Source organism: Pan troglodytes, chromosome 1, assembly GCF_028858775.2.
Source record: "Pan troglodytes isolate AG18354 chromosome 1, NHGRI_mPanTro3-v2.0_pri, whole genome shotgun sequence".
Classification (NCBI taxonomy): Eukaryota; Metazoa; Chordata; class Mammalia; order Primates; family Hominidae; genus Pan; species Pan troglodytes.
Window position 1 is genome coordinate 153,589,182 of NC_072398.2, and position 20,123 is coordinate 153,609,304.

The following is a 20,123-nucleotide window of genomic DNA, read 5'->3' on the forward strand; positions in this document are numbered from 1 at the left end:
GTGTTCATCTGTGAACAAGGACACTTTTATTTATTCCTTCTTAATCTATATGCTTTTTATTTTCTTGTCTTATTGTATTAGCTTGGGCTTCTATGTATAATGCTGAAAAGCAATGGTGAAAGGAGACATCCTTGCCTTATTTCTTTTCTTAGCAGAAAAGCAGGAAAGCTTCAAGTTTCTCATCATTAAGTATGATGTTAGCTGTAGGCTTTTTACATATGTTGTTGATGATTTTCACATCTGCACTTATAAAGATATTGGTCTGCAGTTTTCTTTTTTTGTAATGTCTTTGTCTAGTGTTGGTATATAGAGAATGGTTCATAGAATGAGTAAGAAAATATTCCCTCTACTTCTATCTTCTCATAGAGAATTGGCATGATTTCTTCCTTAAATGTTTGGTAAAATTCACCAGTGAACCTAGAGCTTTCTGTTTTGGGAGATTATTAGTTATTGATTCAATTTATTTAATAATATATACCTATTCAGATAGTTTGTTTCTTCTTGTGTGAGTTTTGGCTGTGTCTTTCAAAGAATTGGTCCATTCCATATCAAATTCGTGGGCATAGCATTGTTAATAATATTTCTTTATTATCCCTTTAATGTCCATGAGATCTGTAGTGATTTCCCATCTTCTATTTCTGATAATAATTTGTGTTTCTCTATTTTTTCCTTGGTTAGCCGGGCTAGAGGCTCATTGATTTTATGCATCTTTTCAAAGATCCAGCTTTTGGTTTTGTTAGTTTTCTGTTTTGATTTCCTATTTATAATTTCATTGATTTCTGCTTTAATTTTTATTAGTTTTTTTTCTTTGGCTTACTTTGGACTTAATTTGATCTTCTTTTTCTAGTTTTCTACAGTGGAGGCTTTTATTAGTTTTAATTTTTCTTTTGTTCTAATATATGAATTCAATGTATATACAAATATATCCATTCAATTGTATAAATTTCCCCATTATCACTGCTTTTGGTGCATCTCACAAATTTTGTTAAATTTTCATTTTCATTTAGTTCAAAATATTTTAACATTTCTCTTGAGGTTTTTTATTTGACCCAAGTGTTATTTAGAAATGTGCTGTTTAATCACCAGGTATTTGAGGATTTTCTGTCTTTCTGTTATTGAATACTAGTTTAATTTGACTGTGTTCTGAGAGCAGACACTGTATGATTTATATTCTTTTAAACTTGTTAAGGTATGTTTTATGACCCAGAATGTAGTCTTGGTGAATATTCCATGTGAGCTTGAGAAGAATGTGTATTCTGTTGTTGTTGGATAAAGCAGTCTATAGATGCCAGTTATATCCAGTTGACTGGTGGTGTTTGGTGGTATTATTGAGTTCAGCTACAACCTTACTGATTTTCTTCTGGTTGGATCTGTCCATTTCTGATAGAGGAGTGTTGAAGTCTCCAGCTATAATAGTGAATTCACTTATTTCTCCTTGCTATTCTACTAGTTTTTGCCTTACGTGTTTTGATGCTTAGTTGTTAGGCACATACACATTAAGAATTATTATGTCCTCTTGGAGAATTAACCTCTTTATCATTATGTAATGCTTTAAAAAATCTCTGATAACTTTCCTTCCTCTAAATTCTGCTCTGTCTGAAATTAATATAGCAACTCCTGCTTTCTTTTGATTAGCGTTAGCGTGGTAGAGCTTTCTCTATTTACTTTTAATCTATATGTGTCTTTATACTTAAAAGTGGGTTTCTTGTAGACAACATATAGTGGGGTCTTGATTTTTGATCCACTCTGACAATCTCTGTCATTTGATAGGTGTGCTTAGATCACTGAAATTTAAAGTGATTATTGATATACTTGGATTAATATATACCATATTTGTTACTGTTTCCTATTTGTTGCTTTTGTTCTTTGTTCCTATTTTTGTCTTGCAAACTTTTTCTGCCTTTTGTAGTTTTATTTGAGCATTATGAGTCTTTTTCTCTCCTTTATGAGCACACCACATATACTTCTTTTCTCACTTTTTAAATTGGTTGTCCTGAAATCTGCAATAAACATTTGCAACTATTTCAAGTTCACTTTCAAATAACACTCTACTGCTTCATGGGTAGTGCAAGTCCCTTGTAATAACAAAACATTCCTAATTCCTCCTTTCTGTTCTTTGTATCATTGCTCTCATTTATTTCACTTACACATAAACATGTATACAGAATCATAAGTATATATAATTAAATATATTGTTGCTATTATTTTGAACATACTCATCTGTTAGATCAATTAAGAGTAAGAAAAATTTCTTTATTTTATCTTCCCTTATTCATTCTCTCATGCTCTTCCTTTCTTTACATAGATTTGAGTTTCTGAACTATGTCATTTTTCTTTTCTTTTCTTTTTTTTGAGACAGAGTCTTGCTCTATCACCCAGGCCGGAGTGCACTGGCATGATCTTGGCTCACTGCAACCTCTGCCTCCTGGGTTCAAGCAATTCTCCTGCCTCAGCCTCCTGAGCAGCTGGGGCTACAGGCGCGTGCCACCATACCCGGCCAATTTTTTGGATTTTTAGTAGAGATGGGGTTTCACCATGTTGGCCAAGCTGGTCTCAAACTCCTGACCTCAAGCAATCCACCTGCCTTGGCCTCCCAAAGTGCTGGGATTACAGGCGTGAGCCACCACGCCTGGCCCTATGTCATTTTTTCTTCTTTAAAGAAGTTCTTTTAACATTTCTTGCCAGGCAGGTCTGCTGGCAACAAATTCCCCCAATTTTTGTTGATCTCAGAAAGTCTCTATTTCTCCTTCATTTTTGAAGGATAATTTTGTCGAGTACAGAATTCTAGGTTGGTGCTTTATTCCCCTCTTTCAACACTTTAAATATTTTACTCCATTTTCTTCCTGCATGCAAAGTTTCTGAAAAGAAAGTAAAAATGATTTTGATCTTCGCTCTACTACAGGTAAGGCATTTTTAAAATCTGGCTTCTTTCAAGATTTGTTTCTCTATTTTTGATTTTCTGAAGTTTGAATATAAAGGCCTTTTGTTTTGGGGCGTTTATCCTGCTTGATATTTTCTGAGATTCCTGGATCTGTGGTTTGGTGTTGTTCATTAATCTAGGAGAAATTCTCAGTTAATGTTGCTTCAAATATTGCTTCTGTTCATTACTCTCTTTCTTTTCCTTCTGGTATTCCCATTATGCATATGTTACATCTTTTGTAGCTGTCCTATGTTTCTCAGATATTCAGTTCTGTTTTTTCAGTCTTTCCCTTTGTTTTTCAGCCTTGAAAGTTTCTATTGTCATATACTCAAGCTCAGAGATTCTCTCCCCAGCCATGTGCAGTCTATTAAATGTACCCATCAAAGGCATTCTTCACCTCTATTACAGCGTTTTTGATCTCTAGAATTTCTTTTTGCCTCTGTGTTAGAATTTCCTTCTCTGCTTACATTATCCATTTGTTCTTGCATGTTGTCTACTTATTATCATTAAAGTCCTTGGCATATTAATCATAGTTTTAAAAAATTCCCAGCCTGGGCAACACAGCATGACTCATCTACACAAAAAATAAAATTAGCCAGGCATGGTGGTGTACATCTGTAGTCCTAGCTACTCAAGAAGCTGAGGCAAGAGGATTGCTTGAGCTGAGGAGCTCAAGGCTGTGGTGAGCTATGATCATGCCACTGCACTTCAACCTGGGCAACACAGCAAAAGTCTGTCTCTAAAAAATAAAATAAAATGTGCCTGGTCTGATGACCCACATTCCTGCTATATATGACTGGTTCTGATGCTTAGTCTATTCAAATCATGTTTTTTGCCTTTTGACATACCTTGTAATTTTTCCTTGACAGATGGACCTGATATACTGAATAAAAGGAACCACAGTAAATAACCTTTAGTAATGCTGTGATAAAGTATGGGGCCGGGGAATTGTTCTACAGTCCTATAATTAGGTCTCAGTCTTTTGGTGAGCCTGTGGCCCTGGACTGTGAACTCTGCCAGTGTTTTTCGATACTTTTCTCCCTTTGGGTGGGACAGGATGGCTAGAGGCAGCTAGAGTTGGGTTTTCTCTTGCTCTAGGAATGTTATGCCCTGGTAAAGTAGTTTCTTCTGAGGGCAGGCCTTGTTAAGAAGAGCAGAATGCTTTAGCATATTTCAAAGTGTTTTTTTTTTCTCCTCCCACGGCCAGAAGACGGAGGGGAATTTTTCCAGATATTCACTGTGAGGACCTGGCAAAGCTCCTGGAGGTAAAACTTACAGAAGTGTGGGGTCCCATGACTGGATCTCTCTGGGATTTTTAACTCTCATATTGTCCACACTGAACCTCCAGCTATTATCACTGTTCAGTGTTTCCAGCCCTGGTACAGGCTTCTACAGACGTTTCTGCTTGAGGGCTTCTGTTTGGGTAAGTTGTGATTCTCTGATTGTCTCTCCAATCTTTGGGGTAAGGGTTTGTCCTGTAACCTCACTTCTCTGACAGATCTAAGAGTGATTGTTTATTTTCAGTTGTTCAGCTTTTTACTGGTTGTTAGGATAGAGCAGCAACTTCTAAGTGCCTCACATGCCAGTCCAGGAATCAGAAGTGCTCAGACAACTGGCATTCACTTAGTTGAAGAAGTGGTGGCCTCTGTCAGCTATAGAAGGCTATCTTGAAAAGCTCAGTCATATTTGAAAGAGGGAAGGTAGGGAACTCACATTTATGCAGCATTTGTTCTGTACAAGGTACCCTGCACTCCCTACCTCTGACAACAGATACTTCTTCTTTTTTTTTTTTTTTTTTTTTGAGACGGAGTCTTGCTCTGTTGCCCAGGCAGGAGTGCAGTGGTGCTATCTTGGCCCACTGCAAGCTCCACCTCCCGGGTTCACGCCATTCTCCTGCCTCAGCCTCCCAAGTAGCTGGGACTACAGGTGCCCACCACCACGCCCGGCTAATTTTTTGTTTTTGTATTTTCATTAGAGACACGGTTTCACCATGTTAGCCAGGATGGTCTCAATCTCCTGACCTCGTGATCCACCCACCTTGGCCTCCCAAAGTGCTGGGATTACAGGCGTGAGCCACCGCACCCAGCCAACAGTACTTCTAAGTGGGGTTGTCACCACCATTTTCTCGAAGGGAAAATTGAGGCTCAAAAGGGGCTCAGTAAGGCATAAAAACATCACACATTAAGTAGAAGAACTGGAATTCATGTTCTTGGCTTTAAACAAATGGGCATTTATTGAGCATATGCCATATGCCAGGCTCCGTGGCAGGCACTGAGGATACAGAGAGCAGAACATAGTACCTGAAATGCAAGATAATATTACAACACAGAGTATCATGGGCCCCCTGAGAAGGTGAACCAAACCTGTGACAAGAGAAGGGTTTCCTAGAGGGGAAGCTTGGTCCTGATGGTGCATGAGTAGAGGTCACACGGGACAGAAGCAATAGGGTTGAGGAAACTTCCATATAGAGGAAAGGGACTGTGCAAACATGACCCATTTGAGGGACCTGAGAATGGCTTTGTGTGGCTGGAGCAGTCAGTGTGTTTTGATAAGTGGCAATGGATGAGTTTGGAGAAAAATGTAGGGGTCATATTCAGATTTGAAAGTTTCTATGAATCTTCTAAGAGCTTCCAGTTTAATTCTGAAATCGATGAAGAGCCAAGAAAAGTTTTAAGCCATGGAATGCCATGATTGTGTGTGCTTTCAGGAAGATAATTTGATGGGTGAGCAGACTGAGGGAAGGAGACTGGTTAGGAGGCTGGCCCTATGGTCCCAGGGAGGAAGGCTGAGGGTGTGAACCAAAGCATGGGCAGTGGAGTGGGAGAAGCAATTCCTGCACAGGAGAACTGAGTAGTTTCTTGATCAAACTGATGTAGGAAGAGAGAGAAAGGAAGGAGGCTAGGAAGACGCCCTTGTGCCTGGCTTGGGCAGCTGGAGAATGGTGGTATCATTCACAGAAATAGGAAGAACAGAAGGAAGAACAGATTTTGTGGGGGAAGATGGTGAGCGTGGTTTTGGACATGTTGAATTCAAGATGCACATGGGAAATCCAACTGGTGTTACTTAGTAGTCAGACATATGCAACAGGAGCTCTCCAGGAAGCTCTAAGTGAAGTCAAAACCATGGCTGTGACTGAGCCTCTCACAGGAGAACATGTGCAGTTAGGAGAGAAGGGGCCACGGTCAGTATGCTGGGGAGTGTTCACAGTTAAATAATAGACTGATGGAGAGGAGTTCAGCAAGGAAACCAAGAATGAGTGAAGCGAGAAGTAAGAGGGAGGGATCACATGGAGGCAGGTGCTGCAGCCTGTGGTTAGGAGCAGAAGCTTTGTGGCTGAGACTGGCTTGGTGCTCAACAAACCCATCTCTCCCTTCCTGGGCATATAAATAAGCTCCATTTCTCAGCCTCCTTGCATTTAGGTAGAGCCAGTGACTAGGGTTGCTACTGAATGTGAGATGAGGTAATGTGCAATTAAATGCAGGTGCATCTTCCTCAAGTTCTTCTCCTTCCCATCCATAATCCCTTTGGAGATCACATGTAAAAGGAACTCTGGAAGGAAAGCTCTCAGATTTTGAGTTTTATTAATTATACCAGCATAACCTAGCCTATCTTTCCTGCGCCTGGCTCTGGAGTCACACAGCTGGATTTGAATCCTAGCTCTACCTTTTGAATCCTGGCTTTACCTCTTGCCAACCATGTGACCTTGAGTAAACTTCTTAATTTCTCTGTGCCTCAGATCCCTCATCAGTAAAATTGGGATAATAATAATATAGTTGTCTGAGGATAAAATGAGGTAATAAATATGAAGCACACAGACAAGTATTAAAAGCTCTAGAAATGTTGAAAGCTAATGGAAAGAATGTCAGGAATGGGGGAATGGTTCACGACAGGAGTCAGCAAACTATGGCCTGCAGGTCAAATCCACTCTGCTGCCTATTTTTATATGGCCTTTCAGCAAGAATGAATTTTACATTTTTAAATGGTAGAAATAAATGACATGAAAATTACATGGAATTTGAATTTCAGTATCCACATATGATGTTTTACTGCAACAAAGCCACATTCATTGTTTACATATTGTTATGGCTGTTTTGCTCAACGATGGCAGAGTTTGATTAGTTGCAACAGATAACATATGGGCCCACAAAGCCTAAAATATTTACACTGCCTGGTCCTTTACAGAAAAAGTGTGGTGATCCCTAGTTTACAGTGTCAAATGCAGCAAAGGTCAAGAAAGATAACTAAAAAGGGTTAACTGGAATTGGCAAAAGATTACTAGTGAGCTTGTTAATGGCTTTATTGGAGTGGGGAAAGTGGAGAATAGATTTTGGTGCCAGGCAAATCAAAGTTTGATTCCTGACTCTACAACTTGCTAGCTTTATGGTCTTGGGAAGTCAGTTAACTTTTGTGAGCTTCAATTTCCTTGGCTTCAAATTAGGGATTAACAGAGCTTACTTCTTGAGTTATTGTAAGGATCAGCAATAATGCATGTAAACCATAAAACACATTCCTGGTTTAGAGTAGGTGCTAAATAAATGCAAGTTCTTGTTTCATTTAATCTGCTGCAAACAAAATTGTCATTCCTTTATAGTAACTGCATTTTCACTTTTTAATTTTTTAAAAGAATTTTTTTTTCTGGGCTTTCCAGCAAAAACTAGAAAGCCTGCTAGACAAATTCTAAAAGAGCTGTAACACTATATTTTCACTTTTAATATTTTAGTTTTCTCTTCCATCTTCTGCTGGTTTACGTTATATTTTAAGTCACTGCTCAAATCTCACTCTTTAATGAGGGCATACCATTTAATATGGACCATCCTGATTAATGTGGTAATCTGTTCCTCCCCCAGCATTCCTAACCCCCTTACCTTTTCTACTTTCTTTTCTCATAGAGTTTATCACCTCTGACAATCTAGAAAACTGACTAATTTACTATGTTTATTGTTTACTTTCTGTCTTCTGCACTCTGATGTAAGCTCCTTGCCACAAGAGCCCTTGCTTCTTTTATGTAATTATATTCTAAGTGCCTAAACAGAAACTGGCACACAGTCGGTGTCCAATTAATACTTGTTGCATGATTAAATGAAAAAAGAGTAGATGAGGATTAAAAAAAAATCCTGCTCAGGACTGGATATGTTCCTTCCATCTTGGGACTGGGACTTGTCTTATTCATCTCTGTAAAATTCTCAACTATTATCTGTTAAAAAATAACTGTAAAATTCTCAACTATTATCTGTTAAAAAATAACCTCGGCTCCATCACCTCCATTCTCTCTTTCTGGAATTCCTTTTAGAATATGTTGAACCAATCATTCTATCCTCAATGTCTCCTAAGTTCTTTCTCATATTTGACAACTATTTAGCTCTGTGTTTTATTCTATGGCAATTTCCTCTACTCTATCATTAAGTGCCTTTTTAGCTGCATCTAGTCTACTATTCAACCGTTAATTGAATATCTGTTTCAATTGACAATATTTTTGTGTGTGCCTACAATGCCTGTTTCTTCCCTTTTTCTTTCTTCTTTTCCATTTGTTCATGTATTTGTTTCATGGCTTCTAATCTTCCCTTTCAATATTTTGAATATCCTTATATTATGATTTCTTTTAGATTTTTCTGTTCTTTCTAGTTCTTGGGGGTGTGGAGTCTTCCATTTCTTTAACTAGCTGGCTTCCTTGTTGTGAATCATTTCTTTGTGCAGTCTGTAATTTTAGATTGTAAGTGGTTGTTTTGCATTAGCCTCTGCTGGAGTCTTACGGGTCAGCAACTGAAAAGGCTCCCAATACATATCATTGAATGACCTGTCTTTGGAGGCTAGGATGGGAGGCAGTACATTGTGGCAGAGGCAGTACAACCTCTTTCTTTTGTAAATTGCCCAGTCTTGGGTATGCTAGAGAATGTGCCCTAAGTTCACATCCCTATTGTGAAACTATTTATGTAACCTTGGGTAAATTACTCTTCTAGTCCTTTTTTTTTGTCTGTGATATAGAGATAATAATTCCTACTTCCTAGAGATGTTGTGAAGAATTGCTGAGTTAATATAAGAAACTCGGCACAACGTTTTGCATGTAATAAGTGCTTAATAGATGTTAAAAATTACTATAAACATGTGTAGCTATTATAGCACTTGCCAACATCATCTCCTTGCTTTGTGCTATAAGGAAAGAACTTTATACTCAAGAAAATAGCTCCTGAATACGTATATGAAATATACAGCCAGCCATTACACATGGACACTGGTCAGATCTGTTTGCTTTATTTGTGATGAATATTAGTTAAAGATGGGAACAAAGCCTCCCCCAAGAACATGTTCACTTGGCTTTTAGCCATTGCTGAGGAGCACTGATGAGAGGCGGAAGAAAGTTTTGGACATTTTTCTTTTTTAAAAATAAAGCCTAATTAGGGGGTTGGCTCATTTGCCAACTATTTTGGTTCATTAAAATATAGCAGCAGAGAGAGTTCTTCTGCTGAGAGGAAAATGACCCAGATAAATGTCTTCAGTTTTATTCAAAGAGAAAATGTATTTAACTTCTTGGCTATGCTTTCCTTGTTCATCATTCCCTTCCACAGACTAGTGATATGGTTTGGCTCTGTGTCCCCACCCAAATCTCATCTTGTAGCTCCCATAATTCCCACACGTTGTGGGAGGGAGCCAGTGGGAGATGACTGAATCATGGGGTCGGGTGTTTTCTGTGCTGTTGTGATAGTGAATGGGTCTCACAAGATCCGATGGTTTTAAAATCAGGAGTTTCCCTGCACAAGTTCTCCCTTTGCCTGCTGCCATCCATGTAAGATGTGACTTGCTCCTCCTTGTCTTCTGCCATGATTGTGAGGTCTCCCCAGTCATGTGGAACTGTGAGTTCTCCATTAAACCTCTTTCTTTTATAAATTGCCCAGTCTTGGGTATGTCTTTATCAGCAGCTTGAAAATGGACTAATACAGTTAGCGATAAAATAGCAGAGCCCTGAACCTGTAGCTGATGCTCAGTAAATATTATTAGTTTATTAGTGGGAAGGCATAGAGACACAGGCAAATTCTCAGGCAAGAGAACCTCATTTTTATCCCATGTTAACTTTTGATGATAAACCTTCCTTTAATTCACTGTGTTTTGAATCTTTGGACAAGGGAGTGCCAAAAAAGCCAAACTTAGTGAATGAAAGCTGTAGACTACTGTAATTTATCATGTAATATGTTATTAGTTATCTGTATATATTTCACAAAATGAGTTTTTATAATTCAAATTTTCATAAAACATTTACAAAGGTTCAACTTAAAAACATTTAAATAGAGAACTATTTTCAGATTTTAATTACCTGATCTTCATAATCAGATCCTGTATCAATGATCTCTCCAGTGTCCAATATCATCGAAGGATCAAGGTCACTTGAACCTAAGATTAGGAAAGAAAAGATAAGTGGATGGAGGTTGTCTATGTATGTTTCTAAAGCAAACAGTCTCTCACTAGGTTTCCATATTTTCCTATATTACATTAAATTCACAAACATTTCTAGACTGTTCTCATCTGCCAGGTACAATGTTTTGCTGGAGATCCAAAATGCAGAGACTCTGGGTACTGTCTGCATCCTTAAGAAGAAGAAAATACTGTGAGGAAGAATAATTTGTCAACAAGAGTTATTATTAAAGGTTCAGCAACCCAAGAGAGTGAGATACTAATTCTGATTAGTAGTAGAGGTGATGGTGGAGTTAAGATTCTTCACTAGGTACTAATCTATGATCCTGAATTTTGAGGGTGAATACAGGTTGTCCAGGAGGGGGAGCAGTTTCAGGATTTGCAATAATAATGGAAGTAGAAGGAACACCATGAGCAAAGTACAGAGTGGGAGGAGAGTAAGGGGTTTCCAGAAATAGGAAGGGCTAAGTTTGCATACTCCCTGAGAACTCGAGTTTTTCCTTAAGCCTTCAGGTCACCTTAGTTGCTGAAGGTAAGAAAAATCGGGTTAACTTAATGTATGAATAGAGAGATTATTTCCCTTAGGTACTACAGGTTTCATTAAATCACTTACCCATTAATCCCCAAGGCTCAGACTTAAACTGGTAATTTTTACAATGGGACTTCTGAAGCACAACTGATTCATCATTCTCATTTAATAACTCTTTCCTGCTAGGAAATATATATCATCTAACTACCCAGAAAGACTGAATTCAGTGCTGCCCATAAAATATTATATATCCTGTGAAAAAACATTGTTTCACTGTAAACTTGGCCTTGGCAAATAATTCTTAGAATATCCAATGAGTAATGCATAATGAATATAAATTTGTAAAAAATGTTAAGCATCTCATACACTTCTCAGATATAGACCTGTCCCCGATGTTGCTTTCATATTTTCTTTCAAAATGAGTCGGGGTATGTCCTTACACAGTCTTTTCTCATCTCTTCTCTTTTTTCCCCCTTCTCTTCTCTTATCATTGTCCCTGCTGTCTACCAACTTGACAAAGTAATAGCCATTACCAAATTGATTAAATTCTAAGCAGTAATGCCAGTGTTTACTGTGTTTATATCTTTACATTTTTTACAGGATGATAAAGTTTTTCAAAATGGACATACTAAACCATCAAACCATTTTGGAAAAGTAATCATAGCGTTGCCATGAAGAGTTGCAGTTGCATAAGTGTGTTCAGAACAACCCTGGGTGATGGTAGTCACGCTGTCAGCACAGCCCTTGCCAGACCACTGTTCATAAGAAGGCTGCTAGAATGGAGTTGGCAAGACTACCCACCATACTATTAACAGAGATTAGAAGGTAGAGGTGGGAAACTTTAATTTACATATGTATTTTAACTTTAGTGGGATTATACATAATTTTTCTACCTTTGTACTTTTGGTATTTTTTTCAAATAAAGAATTTTGTAAGGTGTATCTTGGGGCCAAAATACTCAGCCATCTTAAAGCCCAGTTTGAAGGTCAGTTCGCACTTATGTTGTGAGGCAGTAAGTATCAGAAATAAAAAAAAAATCTATATATGTATTTTTCCCATTATAAGATAATAGACATTTTAGAACTATCAGGTTGGTGCAAAAGAAATTGTGGTTTTTGCCATTACTTTCAACGTCTATTTCACAGAATCCCACTTCTCATTTTAGAAAAGAGGAAAATGAGATGCAGAGAAGTTAAAAAACTTGGCCTAGGTCATGTAGAAAGTGCCTGAGACCAAAGGCAGAGCCAGTAGCTCCTACTTCTCTTTATAACACACCATGCTGACTCCAAATTCTAAGCAAGGGCAATCGAAATGGGTTTATACAGACCCTCTTTCGCTACAGTGCTCTGCAGGAAAGGACCTGGAGGAGCATGCTGTCAAGTCTATGTGCTGAGAAAATGAGGAACAGTGAATGGTTGATGATGACGCAGGTCATAGGGTGGCTGTGGAAATGGAAGAATCAGAAGTGGAATTAAGGAGTCTCATTCAAGCTGGTAACAATCAATGCTCCCTTCTAGGTGGCTGCTATTGACAGCATCATTAAAGATAACACAAATTTTAGCTGGCTTTCTTTACTTCCACAATATGATTATTATCTGCCATTGACTGGTGGAAGTGGTGATAGCTATTGGATTCAAATGATACCTTTGCTTCACCTGTACTTAGAGTGATTCATGTGGAGTGAGTACTGTGATCTGAACATGAAATCTTTTTAAACATATAGCTGCTTTTAGTACCCATGTCCTACTTATTTTATTTAATTACAAAGTGTTCTTTCCGTTGTTTTCAAAAACGACAATGTGAAAGGCTCTTAAACAACTCAGTTAACGGATATTACATGTTAATACTTGAAAACGGAGCAAGATAATTAGAAAACTATCATCAGCAATGGTAGAATGAAAATACCTTTGTTTAAAAGAAAGCTTCATGCTTATAAGTAAGAAGAGATTGGATTTCCTAATAAAATATATGTTTTTTTTTTTGACAGAGTCTCCCTCTGTTGCAATAAGATGTTTTCAACAGGAATTATATTGTATCATTAGGGATGAAATTTCTTGAAACATTGTTACTCCTGGCAACAGTATTAATATATCATAGGAGGCAACAGACAAAGGATATCATTATCAGCTTGGATAATGATTGAATGGCTTTCATTTTCTTTTAGCATTGGTTTCTTGGTTTGCTGAAAATGGGACCTTTAATAATACTCTAAGGTTTGACACAAAAAATAGAGGGAAAATATAGACAAATGTACACATTACTGCCTTCTTTCGTTGGATAATTTAACACATAAAACAACTGCAATGATATTGTTACTCAAAAAAGACAGGAAAATTACGATGTTACGAAAAAGTGATAGTGTAGCTTTCATTTCCCCCATTTTGAATTTTTCAATTTCTTTACAGATTTAAAAATATTATTTCTATAGATGACAGAGAAAGGTATGCGCTGAAATACAGAACCCTAGAGGAAGCACCCAGTGCTGCTAGTTTTAGAATGGCCTTCAGAAATATTATTTTCAGGTTGGCTCCTTAAATTTAAGTGGGAAGGTGATACAAATTAGCTTTAGAGGTACCAGAGGCTAACCATATTACTTTCTGGGACAGCGTTACAGATGTTTTTCCTCCTAGTGGATCTTTAACTCAAAGTTTTAGGAAAATCCTCCTTCCACTTTGAGTACCCCATAAAGACACTCCTACAATTGCAGGGCTTCTTAAGCAGTGAAGGGTGTCTGTAAATAAAACTCCTCCAACCCTTAAACTGCACCCTCTGAGGAAAGCAGTTTCTCCCTTGTCCTGTCCCTTACAGCGTAGCTTACAGTTTAATTTTCATTAACAGTTTCGTTACAGTTTAATTTTAACGAAAATTAAACCTGTAAGGGTTGTGTTTCATCTCTGAATCTAAGAACAAAACTTAGAAGGTACATGTGTTCAATGCATATGTACCAAATGACTAAAAATGAGAGGACACTTCCACTTTACCTTTACAGGTCTTGCTCTCATTGATCCACGCTACAAACATTAAATGTCTCCTATAAGTGCCTGACCTGCATCAAGCACTGAGAGGCCAGCTCGAATTCCACAGGCATGGAAAGTGTTCATTACAATGTGTAGGAAGAGCACTGTATTTACTTGGAAAAATATTCTGACGGTATTTGGGACTAGAACTCTTTGAGGGATCTGGGTGTTAGTGGGTTGCTCTGGGTGAGAAGGGGAAGTGGGGAGTTTTTCAGTTACTCCAGGACAGGGTTGGGGCACGGAGGAGGGCAGAGAAGGAGAAGAGAGAAGAAGTAGATCCAGGAAAAGTGGGGAAAGTTGTATTGTGTAAGATGTGGTTTCTCCCCATGAGCCCTCAAATCTGCTGCAAAGACAGGAACCCATAGATAGCCTTTTCAATGTGACAACCACATACTTTGCATACAGAAACCATCTATTTTTCAGAACAATCCTCTGGGGTAGCTGCTATTATTATCCCCTCTTTATAGATAAGGAGATGGAGGCCCAGAGCAGTTGAGTGACGCAGCCAGATGGCTTTGCTAGAAGTGTGGGTGGAGGGCTTCACTGAGGGGGAGACACTGTAGACAGGCCTTGAAGAAGCAGACGATCAGAGCAATGGTAGTCTCTAAGAAAAGTCCTGGTACACCTGTGGGTCACAGGGTGCTATTCAAGGGCCTAATCTAGTCTGGGGTGGGGTCTGAGAAAGTCTCCTTGAGAAAATCACCACGTTTACTCTGAGGCACAAAGTAGAATCTGGCCAGGTGCAGGATGGGGCTCTATGGGGTTGGGAGAGTGAGAGGGATGCAAATGAGGAGAGGCGTTTTCTAAGCAGAGAGAAGAGCAGGTGGAAAATGCCTAAGGCAGGAAGGAACTTGAGGTATTCAGAGAACTGGGGGAAGCTGATGCCAGTGACGTTGGGGAGGGGATGTTATTGCAGTAACAGGACCACTGCAGGAAAGCAAAGGATTTGGGGCTTTCTTCTGTGCTAAGGGTACTCGTGGCCAGCCTGCAGGAGTCATTGAAGGTTTTGTTTTGTTTTTTTCAGAAAGGCAGGATGATTAGAGCTGCATTCTGTGAAGATCCCCATGGCAGCAGGACATTCATGACAGACAGGAGAGGCCAGGGATGAGGAATGACAAAGCGTTTGGTGACTGCAGTGGGAATAGAGACAAAGGTTTGGACTCCCAAGGTGCCCCCGTGGAATGATGATCAGTGTGGAGTGTGAGGGCAAGAACATTTCTGCCTGGCTCCCTGGAGAAAGGTCAAGGTGAGAGAAAGAGAATTGGATGCCATTCATAGGAGGCGATATGGGAGCTGTGGGGCAGCTGAGATTCTGCAGAAAGAGAGTTGAGAGAGAAAAAAACAGTGGAGGGACCAAACCTGGAGGCTGACAATTCACAGAACAGAGGCCATGGATATGACTTATTTATTGGGTGAGTCATCAACATTTATAAGCCAGGAGATTTCACCATTGTTCCTTAACAGCGACAGTTTCCTGGAGCTACACAGTATCTGCCTCCTGCAGGGGAGGCACCATTTACTTCTAGTTTACTGCACTTTATTCACCAAGGGCTGTTTTAGAGAAAACAAACTTATTCTAAGGCTGAAGCAGAAGCCAGCTTTCAGGGGTTCTCAGGAGTGGAAGAGTTAGCGGGAGTTGAGGCTGCAAGCACAGAGTCTTCTGTTTATGAGCTCTGAGGTATAGAGAGGAGAAAGTAGACACCTGGAAACTGCTGCTAAGGCTCAGGCACTATGCACTTTACCAAGGGGACCTTAAGAGAATGAGGACACAGCACGTGTCCTCAGGCGGTTTCCTATTGGTACAGAAACCAGCACAGTTGCATCACCGCAGGGCACAAGGCTCCCTAGTGGAGAAACACCGCTAGCGAGCCACGAAGTGCGGGGTGTCCCAAAGAAGGGGCGGCTTAACTCAGCCCCTCCATCCCACTGTATTAGCAAACTGAGGATATCTAGCAGTTGGATATTTGTCGTTAGAGGTAGTCACTTCTAAAGCATCTTCTAAATAAAATATTAACTTGAAAAGCACAGAGTCATAGTATTTTTCAGAGCAGCAGTAGTCATGTTTTCATAATCTTAAATGACTCTCAATATTTCATCTTTCTTGCAATAGGCCAACTTTTTATAAATCTCATCAGAAAGTTAGGCAGATGAGTTTACATCGGTTATCTGTGTTCTGAGGGTCTGCCCAGAAAGACTACCACCTTACCCTTGTAATTCTGTCTTTCTTTGAAGCTACTCTTAGGTGGCTTCAAATAGTGATTTAAAATGTTAAGTGTTTAGCCTTTTTTCTTTGTGGCCCCAAGCTTTTGGTTTTTACCCTTTGAGATCATTACTCAGAAGAAAGAAGGTCAGGACTGAGACTAAGATTGGAGAGTCATCCACATAGAATTGCTGTTGAAGCCACCTGTGACAATGAGCTGACTCAGGGTCAGAGTACGGAGAGAATGAGAGGGGGGTCAGGACAGAACCATGAGTACTGCCTACATTAGGAGGTATGATTACTCTACATCAGAGTCCAAAGTCAAAGTTCCAGGCAAGAGCACTTAGGAAGAGAAGAGGTAGGGTCACACAGGAGCTGTGGGTTGGGATGGGAGTGGCTACCAGATTGGAGGGGATGCTTTTTTCCAGGCAATGAGGGAGAAACCTATCGTATGAGTTAGGGGGTCCTGGAGATATTGTAAATTTTAATTGTAAAAAGTATGGGTTAGGTTAGATATTTTTCTATTATAGTAACATATGCCCTATGTTACATTGTGACTACCTGGTAATTTACATGTGCAATGACTGGAAGAAAAGCAGCAACTATAAGGAACAGATTTATAGCCTTTCCTCTCTACTTTGTTTTATACTTTTATTTTTATACCAGAAAGTATAAGACTTTGTCATCCTTCAAAACATGCAGCAGTTTGTTGAGCTTCAACCATTAATACAAAGCCCCAGACATTTGGCAGGTGATCACGACGTACTGTTGTCTAAAGGACACACTGACTTACCTGCTGCAGCCTCTTTGTTTGGAAATAACTTGTTGTCAACTGCCATGCTGATGTCATAGAACACCTCATCCTCATCGCGGTCAGCATCAAACTGGGGGAAATCAGGACAGACAAGTTTGGAATGTGAGAATACACAAATTAGTTAATTCAAAAATATAATGAGCATCCATCACACAACTGTATCTCTAATGAAGCAGAACAACAGGAATTAAAGCATTTGAGTCTTTAATCAGACATTTAGAGGGTTTTAAGCCCAGACCTCCTATCGAACAGAGAAGAGTATTAGGGAATAAATGTACAGTCACTTATGGTTAAAAAAAAGTGTAATATTTTCTTAATTTATGGAGCACGTTTGGAAAAAGTAACTGAAATTTATCTTGTGGCTTTCTGACTTCATTTTTCTAATTTGAAAAACATGAAAATATATAGTTCTAAACAGTAGATGTTCTAAACTTATTGTTAAAAAAAAAACAAAAACAAAAACACAAAGAGGCTGGGTGCAGTGGCTCACTCCTGTAATCCTAGCACTTTGGGAGGCCGAGGTGGGCAGGTTGCTTGAGGCCAGGAGTTTGAGACCAGCCTGGCCAACACGGCAAAACCCCATCTCTATTAAAAATACAAAAAAATTAGCCAGGCATGGTGGCATGTGCCTGTAGTCCCAGCTACTAGGGAGGCTGAGGCACGAGAATCACTTGAACCCGGGAGGCAGAGGTTGTAGTGAGCCAAGATGGCGCTGCTGTACTCCAGCCTGGGGGACAGACTGAGACTCTGTCTCCAAAAACAACAACAACAAAACCTCCAAACCAAATTTCAGATACTATACTAGATACAATATTATAGATGTGGTCTGTGGATTCTATGGATTTAGATATAACAAAAATTATAGATTTAAATATTTATTTTATAATTCTCTAAAATTTATAAAATTTTAAATATTTTAAAATGACATAGTTATATTTATGAATTCTCTATTTTCCGAGTTTTTTAGTGGTTTGTTAACACATTTTTGTCTCTTTAGTTTTTAAAAATAGCTTTACTATGATGAAAACAAGTAATGCAGAAAAGACTCCCTATTCAATAAATAGTGCTGGGATAACTCGCTAGCCATATGCAGAAGATTGAAGCTGAACCCCTTCCTTACACCATATATGAAAATGAACTTAAGATAGATTAAAGTCTTAGATGTAAAACCCAAAACTATAAAATTCCTGGAAGACAACCTAGGCAATACCATCCTGGACACAGGAATGGGCAAAGATTTCATGACAAAGATAAGAAAAGCAATAGCAACAACAGCAAAAATTGACAAGTGGGATCTAATTAAACTTGAGAGCTTCTGCACTGCTAAAGAAACTACCAGCTGAGTAAACAGACAACCTACAGAACGGGAGAAAATATTTGCAAACTATGCATCTGACAAAGGTCTACTATCCAGCATCTTACAAAGAACTTAAACAAATTTACAAGAGTAAAACAAATACCTCCATTAAAAATTGGGCAAAGGACATGAACAGACATGTCTCAAAAGAAGACATACATGCAGCCATCAAGCATATGAAAAAAAAGCTCAATATCACTGATCATTAGAGAAATGCAAATCAAAGCCCCAATGAGATACCATCTCATACCAGTCAGAATGACTATTATTAAAAAGTGAAAAAATAACAGATGGTAGTGAGGTTGTGTTGGTGGGAGTGTAAATTAGTTTGACCATTGTGGAAAGCAGTACGGCAATTCCTCGAAGAGTAAAAGCAGAACTACCATTTGACCCAGCAACCCCATTACTGGGTATATACCTGGCAGAGTATAAACCATTCTCCCATAAAGACACATACACGTGAATCTTCATTGCAGCATTATTCACAACAGCAAATACATGGAATCAACCTAAATACCCATCAATGACAGATTGGAAAAAGGAAATGTGGTACATATATACCATGGAATACTATGCAGCCATAAAAAAGAATGAAGACATGTCTTCTGTGGGAACACGGTTGGAACTGCAGGTCATTGTCCTTAGAAAACTAATGCAGGAACAGAAAAACAAATACCACATGTCCTTACTTGTAAGTGGGAGCTAAACGATAAGAACTTATGAACACAAAGAAGGAAACAACAGACACTGGGGTTTACTTGAGCGGGAGAGTAGGAGGAGGCAGAGAAGCAGAAAATATAACTATTAGATACTGGGCTTAATACCTGGGTGATGAAATAATATGTATAACAAACCCCAATGACATATGTTTACCTATGTAACAAACCTTTACATGTGCCCCCAAACCAAAAATAAAAATTAAAAAAGAAAAAAATAGATAACATGACAAACAAAAATAAAAATAACTTCACTGAGTTCTAAGTGATATACAATGAACTGCACATATTTAAAGTATGCAGATTATAAGTTTTAAAAATTGACAAGTGGGACCTAATTAAACCAAAGAGCTTTTGCACAGCAAAAGAAACTACCAACAGAGTAAACGCACAACCTACAGAATGAGAGAAAATATTCACAAACTACACATCCAACAAAGGTCTAATATCCAGAATTTACAAGAAACTTAAACAATTCAACAAGTAAAAAACAAATAACCCTATTAAAAAGTGGGCAAAAGACATAAACACTTCTCAAAAAAAGACTTACAAGTGGCCAAAAAACATGAAAAAATGCTCAACATCATTAATCATCAGAGAAATGCAAATCAAAACCACAATGAGATACTATCTCACACCAGTCAGAAGGCTATTATTAAAGAGACAAAAAAAGATGGATGCTGCAGAGGCTGCAGAGAAAAGGAAATGTTTTTACTATTGGTGGGAATACAAATTAGTTCAGCCACTGTGGAATGCAGTTTGGAGATTTCTCAAAGAACTTAAAACAGGTTCTTTGACCATTTGACCCAGGAATTCCATTACTGGGTATATATCCAAAGAAAATAAATCATTCTACTAAAAAGACAAATGCACTCATATGTTCATTACAGCACTATTCACAATAGCAAAGACATGGGATCAACCTGGGTCCCCAACAATGGTGGATTGGATAAAGAAAATGTGGTACATATACATCATGGAATAAGACACAGCCATAAAAAAGAATGAAATCATGTCCTTTGCAGCAACATGGAAGCATCTGGAAGTCATTATGCTAAGTGAATTAGCAAAGGTACAGAAAACCAAATACCACATGTTCTCACTTATAAGTGGGAGCTAAACACTGGTTATGCAGGGAGATAAAGATGGGAACAACAGACTCTGGG

At 38.6% G+C, this 20,123-nt stretch overlaps 1 protein-coding gene and 1 non-coding gene across 3 annotated transcripts in view; both read right to left on the reverse strand.

Annotated features, from left to right (window-relative positions):
• The window catches only part of AK5 (adenylate kinase 5), a 279,688-nt gene that overhangs the window by 132,266 nt on the left and 127,299 nt on the right, over positions 1 to 20,123 (reverse strand). For both annotated transcript variants that reach the window (XM_001168689.8, XM_054667372.2), the window contains exons 7-8: positions 16,864 to 16,954; positions 10,227 to 10,303 (exon numbers count right to left, since the gene is read on the reverse strand). In XM_001168689.8, the coding sequence (XP_001168689.2) occupies positions 10,227 to 10,303; positions 16,864 to 16,954 (168 nt within the window). The remainder of the gene's footprint in view (positions 1 to 10,226; positions 10,304 to 16,863; positions 16,955 to 20,123) is intronic.
• On the reverse strand, positions 7,556 to 7,617 carry LOC112207096 (U7 small nuclear RNA). Its single transcript, XR_002941567.1, has one exon. It is a non-coding gene; the product is annotated as a U7 small nuclear RNA (small nuclear RNA).